General features: G+C 32.1%; 2 protein-coding genes and 1 pseudogene across 2 annotated transcripts; all 3 read right to left on the bottom strand.

Moving 5' to 3' along the window:
• Positions 1–4,355: 4,355 nt before the first annotated feature.
• Positions 4,356–7,531, bottom strand: LOC131846336 (uncharacterized). Its single transcript, XM_059195613.1, has 3 exons — positions 6,761–7,531; positions 5,692–5,922; positions 4,356–4,800 (listed from the first exon to the last, which is right to left on the bottom strand). The coding sequence occupies exons 1-3, from the start codon at positions 7,529–7,531 to the stop codon at positions 4,615–4,617; spliced, it is 1,188 nt and encodes a 395-aa protein (XP_059051596.1). The 3' UTR covers positions 4,356–4,614.
• Positions 7,532–9,498: 1,967 nt separating this feature from the next.
• Positions 9,499–12,810, bottom strand: LOC131846344 (uncharacterized; annotated as a pseudogene).
• Positions 12,811–14,697: 1,887 nt separating this feature from the next.
• On the bottom strand, positions 14,698–17,261 carry LOC131846341 (uncharacterized). The gene is made up of 3 exons (XM_059195619.1): positions 16,497–17,261; positions 15,592–15,822; positions 14,698–14,883 (listed from the first exon to the last, which is right to left on the bottom strand). Exons 1-3 carry the CDS (start codon positions 17,259–17,261, stop codon positions 14,698–14,700), a joined length of 1,182 nt encoding a protein of 393 aa, XP_059051602.1.
• Between the last annotated feature and the right edge of the window lie 1,745 nt (positions 17,262–19,006).

The raw sequence follows: 19,006 nt of genomic DNA, 5'->3' as shown, positions 1-19,006 counted from the left end.
AAAGTATATGTTATGAATAATAATTATACAGTAAATAATTTAAAGTGAAATCATTATGGTTTTAATAATTAAGAGGGCCCCAAAGGGGCAGAGGAGACTGGCTCCATCCACACGCCAAGCCTCAAGTGGAAGACTCACCAACTAACTTGTTCCTTCCCCTTGAATATGGGATATGCAAAATAGGATTGCGATATACACCATTTGAAGGTGAGATGGGATGAGTATTCTCAGCACCAAAACAAGTTTAGTTTATATTATTAAATCAACATTACAAGTGGCTTCACCAAGCTTGTGATGCTTCAAGTAGATAAATAAGATATAGTTGTCAAAGGCAAATCGAACTGAATTCAGGATCACTCACGACACAGAAGCTTACTTATGGATATTGACCCATTCAGTTCCATGAGGCGATAGAGAGACCGTCAAATAGACTGCCGACCTCGATCCCAGCATCACTCAGTCACGGAGCCCACCTAATGGGGAACACCCCGGCCCCAGTGTGACAGTGGAGATCAGACTGAAGATACGAGTCGTAACAGAAACTTCACTCAAAGCCAGAACTTACTAATGGATCCCAGTATCCTTTCAGCCCTATAATGTGACATTGGAGATCACCCGTAATTGCAGTACGATAAATATTAGAGTGGTATGCTAGCCCGATGCCATCAACGCCACAATATTGGTCAATCCAATATATAATGTTGATAATTGCTATACAACCATAGCATGTATAATTTATAAATTTCCTTAATACCAAGAATACTCATTGTGTATTCGTTAATCAGAGCTAGACTCTGTTATGATTGTTTATATTTAAATAAGATTACTTACATAGCAAAGTAATCATTATATTAGTGAGATATTATAAGCGAGGACTATAAGTCCCAAATCTAAATAGAGATATCTGAATGATCCACATGATGAACCAACCAGAAGATAATGTTTAGTTTATAGAAGGACTGCACGTCCAAATATATATCAGTAAGATTTGATTAATCACATAGTGAAATAATCAGAATAATATAGATAATAATGTCAAAGGTCTATGACATGGATTAAAATGATGTATGAACATCCACTAGGCGGACAGTCGATGTGATACAGGACCGGAGTCCTTAGATGTAAATGCCAAAGCCTAAGATAATTGATGAAATGATTAGCCATAAAATGGATAATCATAAGTATATATAGATTGAGGACCGAAGCCCATAGATGTGATTATATTTATGTATACATATATATATTTATATAATATGTATATAAATTAAAGGACTAAGAGTCCTAATATGCTTAAGTTGAGCATATACAATAAAGTAATTAGTATTTGTTATTAAGGCCAAGGACCTTGAAATAAACTTTTATTTTATTGAATTGACTGGATCAAGGAAAATAATAATAAATATCTTAATTAATAAAGAACCAAAGTTCAATAAGAATTAATAGATACCGGTTTAATTAAAATACTTTTATATGTATACGTTTATTAAACATTAATTATGATGAAGGCCCTCATACTGGCCACTGATGGTTCAGGGAGAGAACCACAAGTGGTAGACTGTGACACGGGTGTAGGTAAGGTACCTTTTAAATGCACTAAAGAAATCCCCCCAATGATATTTTCACAACTATATATTATAATAAAATAATATCTATAAGGGAGTCATATTGAACAGCATTGCTATTGCTTCAGCTGATTAATGATAATATTGATTACGGATTAATTCATCTATTATATACATATTTGTGCAGTGTAATGATTTGTATTATATAATAAATGTGATATGTGTCCTAAATCTTTACCTACATAACACCATATGTCCAAGGTAGCAACATATCTCTATATTGATACACCACACATATAACGCACATATAGTAAAGTTCAGGGTGTGAGACCTAGATAACCACATAGTTATCAACTAAACAGAAGTCCCTTTGTTTAGAAATCTCCATCGTGGTCTAAAACCTTCATTGCGAGCTACCCATCTCTCCTCAAATGATGGAACATGTGACTTCATCATAGATTCATCGATCTGAGCCTCTCTCTCCTCCTGATGAAAACTTCCACAACTAATTCAAGATTTGAACTAATTGAAGATTTCAACATGAGGAAATTCCTTAACATCTAACAAGAAAGTACCAAACGCTGTATAACGTATATGCCTTTTTAATATATTGAATATTGAATTTCTAGAGACTATAACGTACGTAAAGATTCAATTATTCTATTATATATTTTACCTATTGTATGATGTACAATTACATAGAATTTAAGCACATAGTAAAACACATAATTTATAGAAAAGGAAATAAACACATGTAGAACCTAAAGAAAATAATTTTATAATACTAACATGCACAAAATAAAACAATAATATAAAAATAAAATCACACAATTTATAAAAAAGTAAATAAACATATGTAATGCATTGTAACTCGAACATTTACATTAAGCCACCAAACCATAGAGGCTCTCAATCTTATTATATCTAATATCTAACATTTAAACAAGGCTTATAAGTCGACTTAACATACATCTAACCGAGTTTAATAATCCTATTATTTGCAATTATAAATTTAGCTGGATCAACACATCCTAAATATTATCTTCTCAATAAATTTCAGAATGCCTCATTTAAAGTAAAAGAATTAAATCACTTACCGCGACCACTAATTAATAATTAAACACTTGGGTCACTCCCGATATGCTAAAGACATTTTTTGTTTACCAATATGACTAATGATATACATTAGTGTGCTAAATCAAAGCTATCGTTCCTAAAATAAGATTGAAACATTTTTTAAATATTATTTTTGTATTGTTTTTACGTAAATTTATTTAATATATCTTATTTATTAAACCATATGATGTTTCTATTTATAATTATTTTATTTTTTAAATAATCTAGTTTATAGAAATTAAATCAATGTTTAGTTAGTTAATTAAAGTCCTAAAATGAATTGTTTTTAAAATCTAATAAAATTTTTGAACTAAATATTTGTAATATACTAAACCGATCGTTCAATCGAATTTTCTCTTATTAATTGTTTAACCAGTATATTGAATGTCTTTTTTCTATTTTATTATTTCATTGAATTAGTCTAATCGGTGGTTTGTATTCACATACTTAAACTTAAATTGAAGAAGAATAAATTATTTAAAAGAGCAACAACAAGATACTTGTTCTTCTTGTGATGAGACTGCGAAAAAAAAAATGTTTGACTAAGTGGTTGAATAAATGATTTTCTATTCTATTCTATTCTATTCTATTGTTTTGCTCTTGTCAGGTGTTAAGACCGGTAGCATTGCGATCTACATAGATCTATTGTGCTCGCCCTCATTCAAAGTTCGGTACCTAAGCCCGTCAGGGACAAAAATTGAAGGATATTCGTAGGAGCGATTTTTCAACTTAACAACACAGGATGTGTGATATGATGATAATATGTACTTCTAACTGCCTTTGAGTTGACACTCAGGAATAATGTAAGGAATAAAACTTTGCTTAACAAAGTAAAGGCGGACGGGAAAATGTTAGTAGAAACATAAAAGAGAATTTTATAAAATAAAATACAATGAACTTCACTCGCCGATAATGTAACGTTCCATAGGTGAAAAGATTTATAAAATCCATAAAGAAAGATATTTATTCTAATAACAAAATAAATACTTCTTGTTTATCATAATGATAATTAACGTTGGACTATCCATACAACGCCATCTAGTCCCAAGCTAAGTACAGCTTGTTTTATGGGTATTAGACAACTGATACAAATACGTAAAGGTATTTTTTTTGTAAATAATATATGTATTTACAAATAATGTATTTATTATAGGTACATAGATACAAGCAATAACAATGCTTGCATCATGAGAAGAATCGAACCAGCGACCATTGTAAGGCGATGTGCTAAACGTCTAGACTATCGAGACTATCCTTACTAATATTATAAAAGCGAAAGTAACTCTGTCTGTCTGTGTTTCTTTTACGTCAAAACTACTAAACCGATTTCAACGAAATTTGGTACACAGATAGTCTAGACCCTGAGAAAGGACATACTTTTGACTGCGAAAAAATGGTTGTAAGCGGTTGAAAGTGGTTGAAAGCTAGCTAAGATTGAAACTTATTTTTCAATTAACTGTTGATTGAATTGCATTTTTGTAATATAAAACTATTATATTAAGTATCTTAAATATTTTTTCATAAATAACGCGGACGAAGTCGCAGGTACAGCTAGTCAATATATAACATTGGTTTAGAAAGAAAAACTCATATTGATATTAATATATACTTATATTATATACTATATATTACTTATATTATACATAATTATATTTTAGTACAATCTGACCCGGCGAACTTCGTAACGCCTAGTCTTCGACGCCAGTCGATTTTTTAATTCATTAGTTTATTTAATACTCATTCTGCCATTCGGGACGCCTCGCCGGGTCAGCTAGTATAATAAAAAAAAAGTGAATAAGTCAATAATTACATTATGTAAAAAAATAAAAATTATACAACAACTAAAATTATTTTAATAGTAAATGAAAAAATACAATTTCACATTTCTTATTATGGTACCAATATATATATATATATAAGGTATAAAACGATACATTCAAAGTATTCCCCATCTGACGTAGTCGTTGACAATTCCATTCAATCTTTCCGGGTACAGGTTACTGGTTTTAGTACACGCTATGCTGTTCATACCGTCTTTGCCTTCAAAAGATGGAGCGTTCTCACTTTCAACGGTGATTACTGGCAATGTGAATAAACCAATAATGAGACCGATTGGTAGAAACTGCAAAGAAATGTTCATTTCGTTAATAAAGAAATAAAAGTAACTAGTACTGTGAATTTAACGAACACTAAAAGTTCAACAAAAAAAACAATGTTAATTTAATGAAAATGCAATGTTAATTTAATGAAAATGCAATGTTAATTTAATGAAAATGCAATGTTAATTTAATGAAAATACAATATTAAGATAATGAAAATGGAATGTATGTAATGTAAATATCAGCTCAATGACATCTAATCTTATCAATATCTAATTTAATAGCAAACAAAACATTTGTCATTTTTATTGCAAATAAACAATTATTCATATTTCTATATTTAATTTGTATGACTGTACTCAAGTTTAATGGCCGATTGCATGAAAATTAATCAAGGCGTAATCTAACAAAGGGATATCTAAACATTAGCAACGCCACAATAAAAAAATACAACATATAAATAGGCGGAAACTGTCTTTATAGAATAGAATAGAATAGAAAATCATTTATTCAAATAAACTTACATTGAAGCACTTTTGAATAGTCATCACATTTCTTTTTTTATATTCATTATTTTTTGTTTATATGCTATATACTGGTTTAAACGTAGGATATATTAATAAGAATATCTCTAGACAGTTCACACTGCGTTATCTAGTCCCAAGCTAAGCAGAGCTTGTGTTGTGGTTATTAGACAATTGCTATAAGTACTTATATACATTTTCTTTGTAAATACATACATAATATACATAGAAAATACCTAGACCGATACAAATAATCATGCTTATGGATACCAATGTTTGTACCATAGAATTGTACCCGCAACGAATTAAATTAGCATGCTTAACCACTGCACCATCAATTCTACAAGATCAAGTCCAGGCTAATAATCAAAAGAAACTATTCATACGTACATATTCTATATCTTTTTTATAGTTCTCCTTAGGATACAGCTGGTTTGGATCCAGGTTCAGATTGCGTAACGCTCGGCTCAGTTCCTGGTAGTAATGCTCGACCAGCTGCTCATAATGCTCACGTCTGAATTCCTCGTCGGAGCCCGTGAAGATGAAGTGGAACAAATCCACGACTGGACTATTAGCTGTGATAGTTTGAAAGTCTACAGGTATCACTTCAATGGTACCATCCTGGAAATAAAAGAATAGTTAGATACATATGTACATATATATAAATAGTTAGATAGATATATACTTTCATACCCGTTATCCCAGATGGGATGGTCAGAGACAGTTTTAATTGACAACATCATGGTATATTATTTTTTAATTATATTTATATGAAAGAGAAGAAGTTCTTAGCAGTCCACAGAGTCATAGTAAGGGTGCCGGGTCCTTCGTTTGGCAGAGAGGGAAACTCCAAGCAGTTCCCGGAACCTTTGACCCGGGTGTAGGACCCCTTTGGCTTACATCAATAGTCACCTTCATCGCTCGTATTTCTCTTGTACAGTACATAGTACTTCCGTATATAATTCAGTAACTTCTTTACATGTCGACTCATGTGTAATGGAATATGTGTAAAATTGGTATCTTTTATACATACTTATTACGAATCTGTATTTTTGTAATCATATACATGCTCATTTGAAAAGAACAAGTTCTGAGTTTGTTATCACTTCTTCTTAGCTCTAAAGCACTTCGAACTGACTACAGGAAGAAATATATTTTGATATGATTTGTTATATAAAATCGTGGTTTTTGCCTGATGCTTCTCATCATCATTGTTATTAATTTTGTCAATTATTAAATAAAAATAATTATTCTGCAAGTCGAAAGCAAATCGGATGATACAATAGACCAATCACCCCACTGGCTATGAGATTTTTGCAATAAAAACTAGCCTATAATTAGGGTCCTACTTATCTCTATACTGAAACTCATTATAATTGATTTAGCGTTTTAGGTATGAAAGCGAATCAATCAAACTTACTTTCGCATTTATAATAAAAGTTAGGTTGTGTGTACTTACTGCCTTTGTTCTGTGCATCAAATTGCTCGGTCTGAAGCCGCCATGAGTTAAAACATTCAATCCGACGAAGTTTTCTTGACGGGATTTCGCCATATTTACTAAATCACCTTCCTTCTCTATATACGCCTTTAATCTTTCTCTATTTTCTTCTTTTGTCACAGCTAAAGCCATTTTTACTAATTTTGTAAAAGCACCACTGACGCGTGCCACAGAATTGGGATCAAATTTCATCTTTTCCAGAAGTTGCGCATATTCTGTCGGATTCTCTTCACCATAAGCGATGGATAGAGCATGGAATTTAGCGAGTGTTTCTACAGCTTTAGACGCATAAGCCCAATTAATGGACTTGAATCTGTCGTATGGGTTAAACCCATTTGCAACCAGATTTTCGAGTACTATCGTTTCTTCATAGAGATTTGGATTGCAACCGTAAAATTTGGGCCATACGAGTTTGTTCTCCTCGGATATTTGGTTTCTATCTTGAATATCCGCATAACGGGGTAATAAATTAGTATATGCGAATCGTTCTAAATCAAACAGAGGCAAATAATAGTGAGATCTGGCAACATCACTCATAATTGCAACTTTTGCGAAGAGCTTAAGTTCATCTTTGTTTTGTTGGGAAATTGTTGCTAAATACAAAATGGAAGTGTAGTTAGCACCGCCACTGGTTATAGCATGTACACTTATATTGGGTTCTTTATAGTTTTGTTCATCAGCGATTTTGTCAAGCAACTGACGGAGAACGAGCTCGGTGTTGATGTTCATCATGGTTCGCACTTCACTATGCAACTGATGTGTAACTAAGTATATTTTGTCCCTTAAATTATAATAAACAATCTATATTATCTGTTTTAATTAGAGTTCCGTAGTAAAATGGTTTTATTGTTTTGTAATGTCTTCTGATCTTTTAGGTCATTTGTCTGTAGGTGTAATTCCCAAGGTTTGCAGTTTACAATTTTTTTTTAATGTGTATTCTATATCTTCTTAAGAATCTCTTTATGTACACAAAGATAATCTTTTAATATCTTAATGATTTCCATCCATCTCACAAAGAGAGGATGAACATTCATTGATTGGTAGACTTTAATAGTCAAGTTGAACATTGAACCAAGAAGTATGGTAATGGTAGGAGAATAATAGAAAATGATATGATTAAAATATATTGAAATGGATTTCTGCATAATAACACCGAATTCGACAACATATGAACCCGCTAAGTTACAGATATTGTTATGACTAGAACATAGATAATGTTCTAATCATAATGTAACAGATTCACATAAAAACATATATATTAAAATATTTACTGTACTGAACCCAATAAAAGTATGTACGGTATGCTCTTAATCAGTTATTATTTAATTTTATCACAAATTTGTTGATATTCTAAATTCTGCCTTTATAAGAATGTGTTTCAAGATATAATATACATACTATGGTCAGACGTCCATGGCAGTAGTTGTTCATACTCGGGATTTTCGTTTAATGTTAGATATAAATGACTACAGTAATACAGTAGTGTATATAAATTGGCTTTAAAAAAATATATAAAAAATACAGTTGAGTTTCTTGCCAGTTCTTCTCAATTGAACCTTAATCTTAATAAAAAAAACTATATATATGCATATGTACGTTAAGTTTTTTGTATTAATAATTCTTTTGTAGGATATTTTTGCCATTTATTATAAATGATTTTTCATTTTATTTAGTCATCTATTAGCAGTAATAGTATAGCACGAGCTCTACTTACTTGATGGAGGGAAATTAGTTAACAATTGACGGCCTTGGATGTTCGCGGGTTCGATTCCTCTCACGGTAAAAACATTTAAATTGATGAGTATGATTGTTCATATCAATCTGGGTGTTTTCTATGTATATTAATAATGGTCAATAATAATGTTAATAATGGTCGGGTCATTTTAATAAAAGAACATATTTTAGAAATAAAATATATATTGGTTAGTAAAATTCGTAATACACATAAATGTTTAAACATTATACTGAATAGTAAAAAACTTACAAAATTAATAGATATATGTCATAATAATAATAGAATTTGAGACAGACGTGCCCAGCAGGAAATTGCATATCGTAGATGAACTATCTCAGTTTTGTATGAAACTGTATGAAATATCTCAGAGCCAGACGGAGACACGCAATGAAAAGATTTATGAAAAATACTCAAAAGTTCTGTATCGCAGATAAAACAATTACTCATTACATTACAATGTAAATGTAATGAGTATAAAAATAATGAGTTTAAAAATATTAAAATTATTTTACTTCTTACTAATATTATAAATGCGAAAGTATACGAGTGTGGATGGATGTTTGTTTATCACATGAAAACTATAGGTGATACTGCAGGCACAGCTCACATTAATATTATGTTAGCTCTGCTCGCGGATTCGCTTGCATGCAATTTATAGTCTGTATGTTGATGCTATATTACTGTGAAGCAGTTTTTACATGAAATAATAACAGACGTATCCATCCATACTATAAACTTTCACATTTATGTTAGTAAAAGCAATGTAAATATTAAACACACAGCTATTATAGTTTGTTATACAATTTTTTATTAGGCAATGCAATAAATATTTGAATTTGTATACAGGGATCAGCTGCCTCGTATCGCAGTCAATAGCCGAGGTAGTTCTTCAAATTACACTATACTAGCTATGCCCGCGGTTTCACCGCGTGGAATTTGTTTATAACATTAATAATAATAAGATTTAAAGTATTCCCCATCGTATATAGTCGTTAACGATCCCATTAAGCCTCTCCGGGTAGAAACTGCTGGTCTTCGATATCACCATGTTGTCAACACCAACTTCATCCTGAAGAGTTGGAGCATTCTCAGTATCCACAGTAATTATGGGTAATGTAAACAGACCGAGTATAAGTCCGAAGGGAAGAAACTGTAAAAAAAATATTAATTAGACCCACTAACTGTACAAGTTAGTCAGTTACTGTATAGTTTGGTATGCGATTGAAGGATTCAATGGTACTGTTTTATATTCAAAGAAATGCTAGGTCGTCTCTCCGATTGATCTCCCGTCCAATTCAAACGGGGATCGACTTACGACTTACGACGACTTGAACCGAGGTTCGAAACCCTACCGTTGTTCTCAGACTAAAGTCGTATCCATTAGGCGGGAGTTGGCCTTCAGCCGCTCCATAAGTCCTTTCACGAGTTTGGAGTGCCATCTGTACTCGCCCCCTATCGTCCGGTGAAGCTATAAAGCCAGCTGCGGTCAACAGCATTAGAATAGGCCCAAAAAATAACTGAATTTTAAAAAGGTTATACGTCTGCAGGGTAATTATATCAGTAACGATAATTATCATTCAGCGAATTATGAACTTTTTAAATTTCTTCAAAAATGGTATGTGGACGACTAACTTATGCCCAAAAAGGCGTTAAAACCTTTTTAGCAACAATGGCTTTATTTTTGTTTACGTTAATTCAATGAAGATATCAACTGATATCTTCGTTGAATTAAAGTTAACGAAAATAAATAATATAACTATATGAGAACGTAAATCTTTTTTGAAGTTGAAGAGAGAGTTGACCTAACGCAATATTTCTTGAAAAGAGCAATAGACAAGCTTATGTGCTCATTCATGTATTTTTAAATTTTCAATTCAGTGATCAAATAATTTATTTATTTTGTAATTAAGTTAATGCTTGTAATTAAATTTAAAACTATATTAGATTACAGTGGCGTACACTATGATTGTATTATAGATGAACTACCTGCCGAGGTTTTTTCGAGAGACTACAGCATGAGGTTTTCAAGAAGGGTATATTAAGGTTTCTTAAGAGTCGGCAAGTCGTGCTTCAAGCGTACATTGGGTACAGTATCCTACCGTTTACCATCAGATATGGCAAACAAGCATAAGGGTATTATGATGGTATGCCACCATGTTAGTACAAAAATAAAATTAAATTTCGTACCTCTTTCAAGTCCTTATCAAAGTTCTTCCTTGGGTAGTGATTGTCAATATCCAGGTTTAGATTGCGTAAGGCTCTGCTCAGTTCCTGGTAGTAATGCTCAATCAGCTGTTCATAGTGTTTACGTCTGAATTCCTCGTCGGAGCCCGTGAATATGAAGTATGTTAGATCAATAACAGGGCTACCAGCCGTTATTGTTTGGAAGTCTATAGGAATCACATGCACTGTACCATCCTGAAAGTTCGACAATGTGTATGATTACTACGAAACCACAGAAAACCTTTATGGCCTAATTAAAGAAAAAAACTTATTCTTAAATGTAATAAATAGTTCTTAAAAAAGTATAACTATTGTGGATATTTATATAAACAACGTTGAAGTCTAGTCGAAATTCGACCGTAATTAATAACAAAAAGATGTATTGTTATAAATGAATTTGTTATGGTTATGTTTCACATTAAGTAAAACTCTGAACAAATAATATTAAAGACAAAAGATGGAACGACAATTTATACTTTAACACGTTGAAGACCACGATGAAAAATATTATTTCTCACATCAACATCATCATCTGCTTCTTCCTTATCCCATCTGGGATATAACATAGGGACCTGAATTTCTTTTATTGTTAATTACGTATTATTATGTTTACGTACGTAATTATTTTTTAAATATGATTTTAGTGTACAATAACTTGAGGTAGACACTATTTAACCTCTAGATTTATTTCAATTAAAGTACCCACGGGTTATATCCTCGTCTCAACGTGTAAATTTACTTTTGTTGCGGAGTGACCCAACCGTGGGCATGCTGTCTTTAACGTGTTAACCCCAATTAATATTTTCAAACAAAATGCTTTGATACAGTTTGGCGAATTTGGATCCCCAGACTTCTATTTTAAAGGCATACATTAAATTCTGATTAGATGGCAGCAATATACAGATAATGAGGGTAAATATTTTAATTAAATAATCTTAGGAAAAAACGAGTTTAAATTTTTCGGTACAAACCGGTAATTTCTTACTTCAAAATATATAGATCAAGTTAAAAATTTTATTTCAATGCTAAAATCCCTAGAATAAATAGAGATCAAATTAAACAAAACCTTGTTAAATTATTATGTAACACAATAAATTTATTATCGTAATTAAATAAGTAATGGTATTAGGATATATATATGTTTTGAACACTTACTTCTTTCGTTTTATGCATCAAATTACTTGGCCTATAATCATCGTGGGTTAACAACTTTATGCCAGTTGGCTGATAAAATTTCGTCATATTTACTAAACTTCCTTCTTTCTCTATAAATGTTTTTAATCTCTTTATTTTCTTCCTTTGTTACATCTATAGCCATACTTGCTAATTTCTCATAAGCACTACCCATATGTTCTACAGCACTAGGGTTTATTTTCATTTTATCTATAAGTCTCGCATATTCTTCTGGATTTTCTTCGCCATATGCAATAGACAGAGCATGAAATTTAGTGAGCGATTCTACAGCTTTGGAGGCATAAGCCCAATCAATCGATTTTAATCTGTCGTAAGCAACGTAGCCTTTCTTTGCTAAATTTTCAAGGACTATTGTTTCCTCATATAATTTTGGATTGCAACCATAAACTTTGGGCCAAACTAGTCCATTGTCATCGTGTAAATTATTTCTGTGTTGTATTTTTGCATAGGTTTTTAATAAATCATTATAAGCGAAACGTTCTATATCAAATGGAGCTAAAGGAAACTGAGATCGAGTTACTTCATCTACAATAGCGACTTTAGCAAAAAGTTCAAGTTCTTCCTTACTTGCTTCAGATATTGTTGCTTCGTATAACGCAGAAGTATAATTAGCACCACCACTAGTAATTTCTTGCACACCTATATCTGCATCCGTATAATTCAGCTCTTCGGCAATATTGTAAAGTAACTCTCGCAGAATAAGTTCTGTGTCGACATTTCCCATTGTATATGATCACCAACTTTTGTTACTACGAAATTCAAGTACAGTTTAATATTTTATTTTAGTTCTAAAACGTTCTTATCAACGGTTCTTTACCACTACAACAATCCAAATGACTATTATTGCTTCGACCTTCGTCGTCATATGAACGTGAGATCATCCCGTAAAGCTATCTGTTCACTAAACTGTATCAGAACGACAACAACAATATAAGTGTAAAATATCATGATAAGATCATTAGATGCACTGTGCCCTTGAAGTATACCTTCTTCCTTCCTTCAAGGGCACAAAATACTAGCTGACCCGTGCAACTTTGTCTGCATCACACTTACTTGACGTTTATCCTTATATTTCGTCCAATTTACATAATAACTTATAGCCTATATGTTATTTTGATATATAAGCTATATTACCTTGAAGTTTATCAAAATCTGTTCAGTAGTATTTGCGTGAAAGAGTAACAAATATTCATTCATATTCACGAGCATTCATGTTCATCATATTAGTAAGATCTATGCTTTTTATATATGACAGAGACAGACTGTAACAAATTCCTTTGCGCAAATATAACGTATCTGACCTATTTCGTCAAGATGAGTTTCGGTTGAAGGGTGAAATAAAACTTTGAAATTACAAGAGTAATGCCCCGGGTTTACATGATGTGATGTCCGTGGTACTGGCGTATATAGGCGGCGGTTACCAACGCAAACAGAATAACGACTTACGGTTATTGGATTGCGTGGGTCGTAAGGTGTCAAACAGACATTACACTAAAATAATTAAAAGCTATTTTTAAATTATCCGCATTTAGATGTTTTTCTTTTTATCTCTTTTTTTGTTTTACATTTGAATAAATATATTGGGCAACTCACGTGTTAAGGCGTTTTTTTCGAATTGCTCTTATGCAGTTGGCTGCTGCTGGCCTTTACAGCTTCACAGGATGATTGAGGGCGATGGATAGATAGTACAGATAGTACTCCAAACCGCGGAAGGACTTACAGAGCGTCTGAAGGCCAACTGCCTCCTGAGGGAAACGACTTTAGTCAGAGTCTTTGTATTACTTTTTTACAGCCATTATTTGTCGTACATTTTAGTGAACACACGTGATAAGGTGTAGTGGACAGTGCGCTTAAATCTATTCAAGTTGTTATAGATTACTTTATTCAAGGTTTCACTGTATCTATATCATATGTTTTTAATATTTCGGTACATACATATTATTATTGTTTGTTATTAAATATTTTTTTATTTTTTATCATCTTAAATAATCGTTTAGTGAGTATTTAATAGCATATTACTCACTAAACGATAAACGTGTATAGCAATAGATGTTCATGCAAGAGATTTTTTTTAATCAATGTTACCTGATATTTTTACGATACACAATGTAAACAAGTTTAAAAAACATCAGTTGAATTTCTTGCCAGTGCTAAAGTGTCCTATATGAATAAATGATTTTTTATTTTGAATTTGAATCGGGGAATGTTAGTAAAAGAACATATTTTTTAAAAATGAACCTTTATTGCGCAGCAAAATTTCATAACACCTTAATCACACGCATATTCTAAATAGTAAAACAGTAACATAACAACATATGTCTATCATAAGAATATATATTTTACTTATTTATATATACTTTTTACTTAGGTATAATATCTTACTAATTATAATATTTGTAAACGCGGAAGTTTGTGAGTATAGATGGACTAATGTTTGTGACTCTTTCACGCATATACTACTGAATGGATTTTAATTAAACTTCACAGTAATATAGCATTTAGATCAGAATGACACATTTGTTTTACACTCATCATCATCATCATTTCAGCCCGGAAGACGTCCACTGCTGGAAGACGTCCACTGCTGAAAGATGTCCACGACGATCGGCCCTGCGCTGCTCGCAACCAACGCTTTCCAGCGATCTTAACCAGAACGTCGGTCCGCCTTGTCGGAGGCCTTCCCACGCTGCGTCTTCCGGTCCACTGTCAGTGTTTTATACTATGTAAAGAATTTATACTATGTGATTTAAAGTATTCCCCATCGGATGTAGTCATTAACGATCCCATTAAGCCTCTCCGGGTATAAATTGCTGGTCTTCGATATCACCATACTGTTGATACCATCTTCACCCTGAAGAGTTGGAGCATTCTCAGCTTCCACAGTTATGACGGGTAATGTAAATACACCAAGTATAAGTCCGAAGGGAAGAAACTGTAAAAATAAATATAATATATACATATGTATAACAAAATAATAGGTATAACCAATTTAGTACTCAGAGTACAAGCTTTGCTTTGGCGCTGTTATATTATTAAGATAATTATTTACTTTGAGTAGTTTGAAATTAGTGCTAAAAACATGCATTTGACGACCACAGTTGACCGCCTTACTTCCGATGATCACGGGTTCAATTCCTGGTACAAACATTTGTATTCATAGGTATGACTGTTTTTACCGATATGGGTGTTTTTTATGTATATTATGTATGTATTTACACCAGTTAGCTTAGCTTGGGACTAGATAGCGCTATATGGCTTATCCTGAGATAAAAAAAAACTATGTTCTCAGTTACATGAAAACGTAGATTTTTTTTGGCTCTTACAAATTAGTATTATTTGCGAACACAAGATTTAAAAAATGTAAAATTATTGTACTTTTGTTAAAAAGAGTAATAGTAGAGTTTCTTTCTAGGCTTACTTTATATTCCGAAGTAGCGGTAGAATAAAAAATAAACTAGAATTTATTTCAATAAATTGATTCTGCATATAGTAGAATAATTATTTAGACTACATACATACATTATTTACATTATTAACCGGGTCTTAACACGAATAATGTTATGGCAAATAAAGGTATCTACCTCTCTCGACGTTTTGTTAAGACCCGGTTAATAACATAAAGGTTAAATACTCTACATACGTCTTTCAAGTCGTTATCGAAGTTCTTCCTTGGGTAGTGCTTGTCAATATCCAAGTTCAGATTGCGTAATGCGCGGGTCAGCTCCTGGTAGTAATGCTCGACCAGCTGCTCATAATGCTGACGTCTGAACTCCTCGTCGGAACCAGTGAAGATGAGGTATATTAGATCAATAATAGGGCTACCAGCCGTTATTGTTTGGAAGTCTACAGGAATTACATGAATGGTACCATCCTGAAAGTATTAAACTATTAGAAATCGTAGACACTTGCAGGTCAAGAAATATTAGAAAGAGAACTTAATGGTCTAACTAAAAAGAAATATCCTATTAAACTATTAATAATAAATACAGTTTTACTAATGGTTATTTATACAAAATATCGACAATAATTAAGAACTTATACATACATATATACTTGCTACTTTTCAACTTTATCTGCATATTAATTCGGGAATTTGCTTCCCGTGTACACATAGAGTTGAAAAGTTTATTTCTACGCTAAAATTTATAGAAATAATAGTTATTAGATTATTAAGCAAAGGCTATTAACATAACATAATGCAAGTTACAATCGTTAGTAGGTAAGTTAAAAGAAAAAAGATGGAATTAAGACTCAGCAAGTAAGTTGCAGTGCGGGCATTTAATGAAGTAAGGTACGAGAATGAACAGATTTTTTAAAACTTAAACGGTAAGTGAAGCCTTTGGTTAAGTTATTTTAGTAGATTTACAATACGCTTGGATTGTTATGGTTTCTTGTTTTTCCATTAGTGTTTGGATATAAACAAATTCACTTCTATTTCACAACATTTCTTAAGTCATTATTGCATAATATATGCAACGCAAAGAATATATTATAGCAATTAAATAAGTAATTATATTATGAAATATATACATTTTGGACACTTACTTCTTTAGTTTTATGCATCAAATTACTCGGCCTATAATCACCGTGAGTTAACAACTTTATGCCAGTTGGCTGATAAAATTTCGTCATATTTACTAAACTTCCTTTTTTCTCTATATATTTTTTTAATCTCTCTTTATTTTCGTCCTTTGTCACAGCTAAAGCCATACCTGCTAATTTCTCATAAGCATTACCCATTTCTTGTACACCACTAGATTTAAATTTCATTTTGGCCATAAGTTTTGCATATTCTTCTGGATTTTCTTCACCATATGCAATAGATAGAGCATGAAATTTAGCGAGAGACTCGACAGCTTTGGAGGCATAAGCCCAGTCAATCGACTTCAATCTGTTGTAAGTGACATATCCTTTTTTTGCTAGATTTTCAAGGACTATTGTTTCCTCATACAATTTTGGATTGCAACCATAAAATTTGGGCCAAACTAGTCTATTGTCATCATGCAAATTATTTTTGTCTTGTATTTTTGCATACTTTTTTAATAAATCATTGTAAGCGAAACGTTCTATATCAAATAGAGCTAAAGGAAACTGAGATCGAGCTACTTCACCCACAACAGCGACTTTGGCAAAAAATTCAAGCTTGTCTTTATTTGCCTCAGATATTGTTGCTTCATATAATGCAGAACTATAATTAGCACCACCAGTAGTAATTTCTTGCACGTCTATTTTGGCATCTGTATAATTTAGCTCTTCGGCAATATTGTAAACCAACTCTCGCAAAATAAGTTCCGTGTCGATAGTTCCCATTGTATATGATCACTAAACTGTTGCTACTAAGAAATTTAGGTACTACAATTTAATGTTTTCTTTGATATCTAACACGTGCGTATCAACACCGTTCTTTACTACTACAGCAATCCGAATGAATATTATTGCTTTGACCTTGTATTGACCTTTTTGTCATACGGACGTTAGATCATCGTGTAAAGCTATCTGCTCATTAAACCGTATCAGAACTATAAAAACAATATATGTGTGTCAAATTTCATGATAAGATCTTTAAGATTAGATACTCCAAGTTTTGCAATGAGTCTATTTGTAGAATATATATGCTCTTTATATATGCAAAATTATATTACTTTTTATATATCAGAAACCGAGCCAGGCTTTTACAAGGTTGTTATCACCTATTTCAGCCATCAAGCTGCTTGCTTTGTAAGATGTATTTCGGTTAAAGGGAGTGAAATAAAGCTGCAAAATTATAAAAGTAATGCTCGGGCATTACGTAATAATGTAATGATCGATAACATTTTCCACTAAGTGCAACAGTTACAACTAGCTTGTTTACCATTATAGTTAGATAAATAAAAGCTATTTTTACACTATCTATATTAAGATATTTTTCATTGTATCTCTTTTTTACAGTTATTATTTGTTTTACATTTCAATCAATGTATTAGTAAACTCACATGTTACGGTGTAGTGAACAGGTAGCTTAAAACTGTCCAAGTCACATTAGATTGCTGTATCCAAGGTTTCACTGTGTATTAGAATTTCCTATTTATGTTTTTAATATTTAGGTATGTAGGTACAACATTTTCATAATAGTATTATTTGTTATGCAATATTTTTTTATATAAATAAATACACAGTGTTTTTTAAATTGTTCCCGTAATCAAAATAACTGATAGTGGAATAAAACACATTGTTTGTTACGTTATTTTAATTAAACATCTGTTTGTCCATCTGTTTGTAAGCACGGTTTTGGACAATCATATCAGTATAACGGAGCGTTTGACCATATCAATATAATAGAAGAAGAAGAAGAATACGTAATTCTTATTATTCACGTATTAAATAATTTAATAACATAATACATTACATTATTTATTTATTTTGTATTATTTTCTTCCATCACGATTTGTATTTGCATTCATATATTAACTAGCTCCAAATTTAATACATATACATATATATTTTTAAGTACCTGCAAAGTAGAATATCAGCACTGCAGATTTATCTGTAGCTTTATACCGAGTTGGTGTCACTTGCAGATTTATCTTTATTCTGAGTTGGTTGCCTATTCACCTTTGAGGTATACATAAAGCTACCTCTATTTTTTTTACACCACGACGATGGCAAACAAGCATGTCCATCTGATGGTAAATGGTTACTGTAGCCTATGGACGCCTGAGTTACCAGGGGAGTCACGTGTGCGTTGCCTACGCTTAAGAAATCTTAATATACCTTTCTTGAAAAATCACATGCTGTAGTCTTATGCAAAACCTCAGCAGGAAATTCATTCCACAATCTAAGTGTACGCGAAAGGAATCTCCTCTGAAACGGCACTGTCCGGAACCACTTAGGTTCTAGCGTGTAGGGATGAATTCCCTGTCGACGGTGAGCGGTGGAATGGTAATAGGTAGCGGAGCTGTAGGTCGAACAATTCCTCTTCTTTATAAATTTATTATTTCCGTAGCTCATGTGTGATGTGTTTCTAATCGGTGCATAAATAATTTATCTATCTATGTATTTAATTTGTTTTTGTCAAT

The sequence above is a fragment of the Achroia grisella genome, unplaced genomic scaffold (assembly GCF_030625045.1).
Source record: "Achroia grisella isolate CSIRO2021 unplaced genomic scaffold, CSIRO_AGI_Agris_v1 utg509, whole genome shotgun sequence".
NCBI classification, from domain to species: domain Eukaryota; kingdom Metazoa; phylum Arthropoda; class Insecta; order Lepidoptera; family Pyralidae; genus Achroia; species Achroia grisella.
The sequence above is the reverse complement of the archived record's forward strand: the minus strand, read 5'-3'. Positions and strand labels throughout refer to the sequence as shown.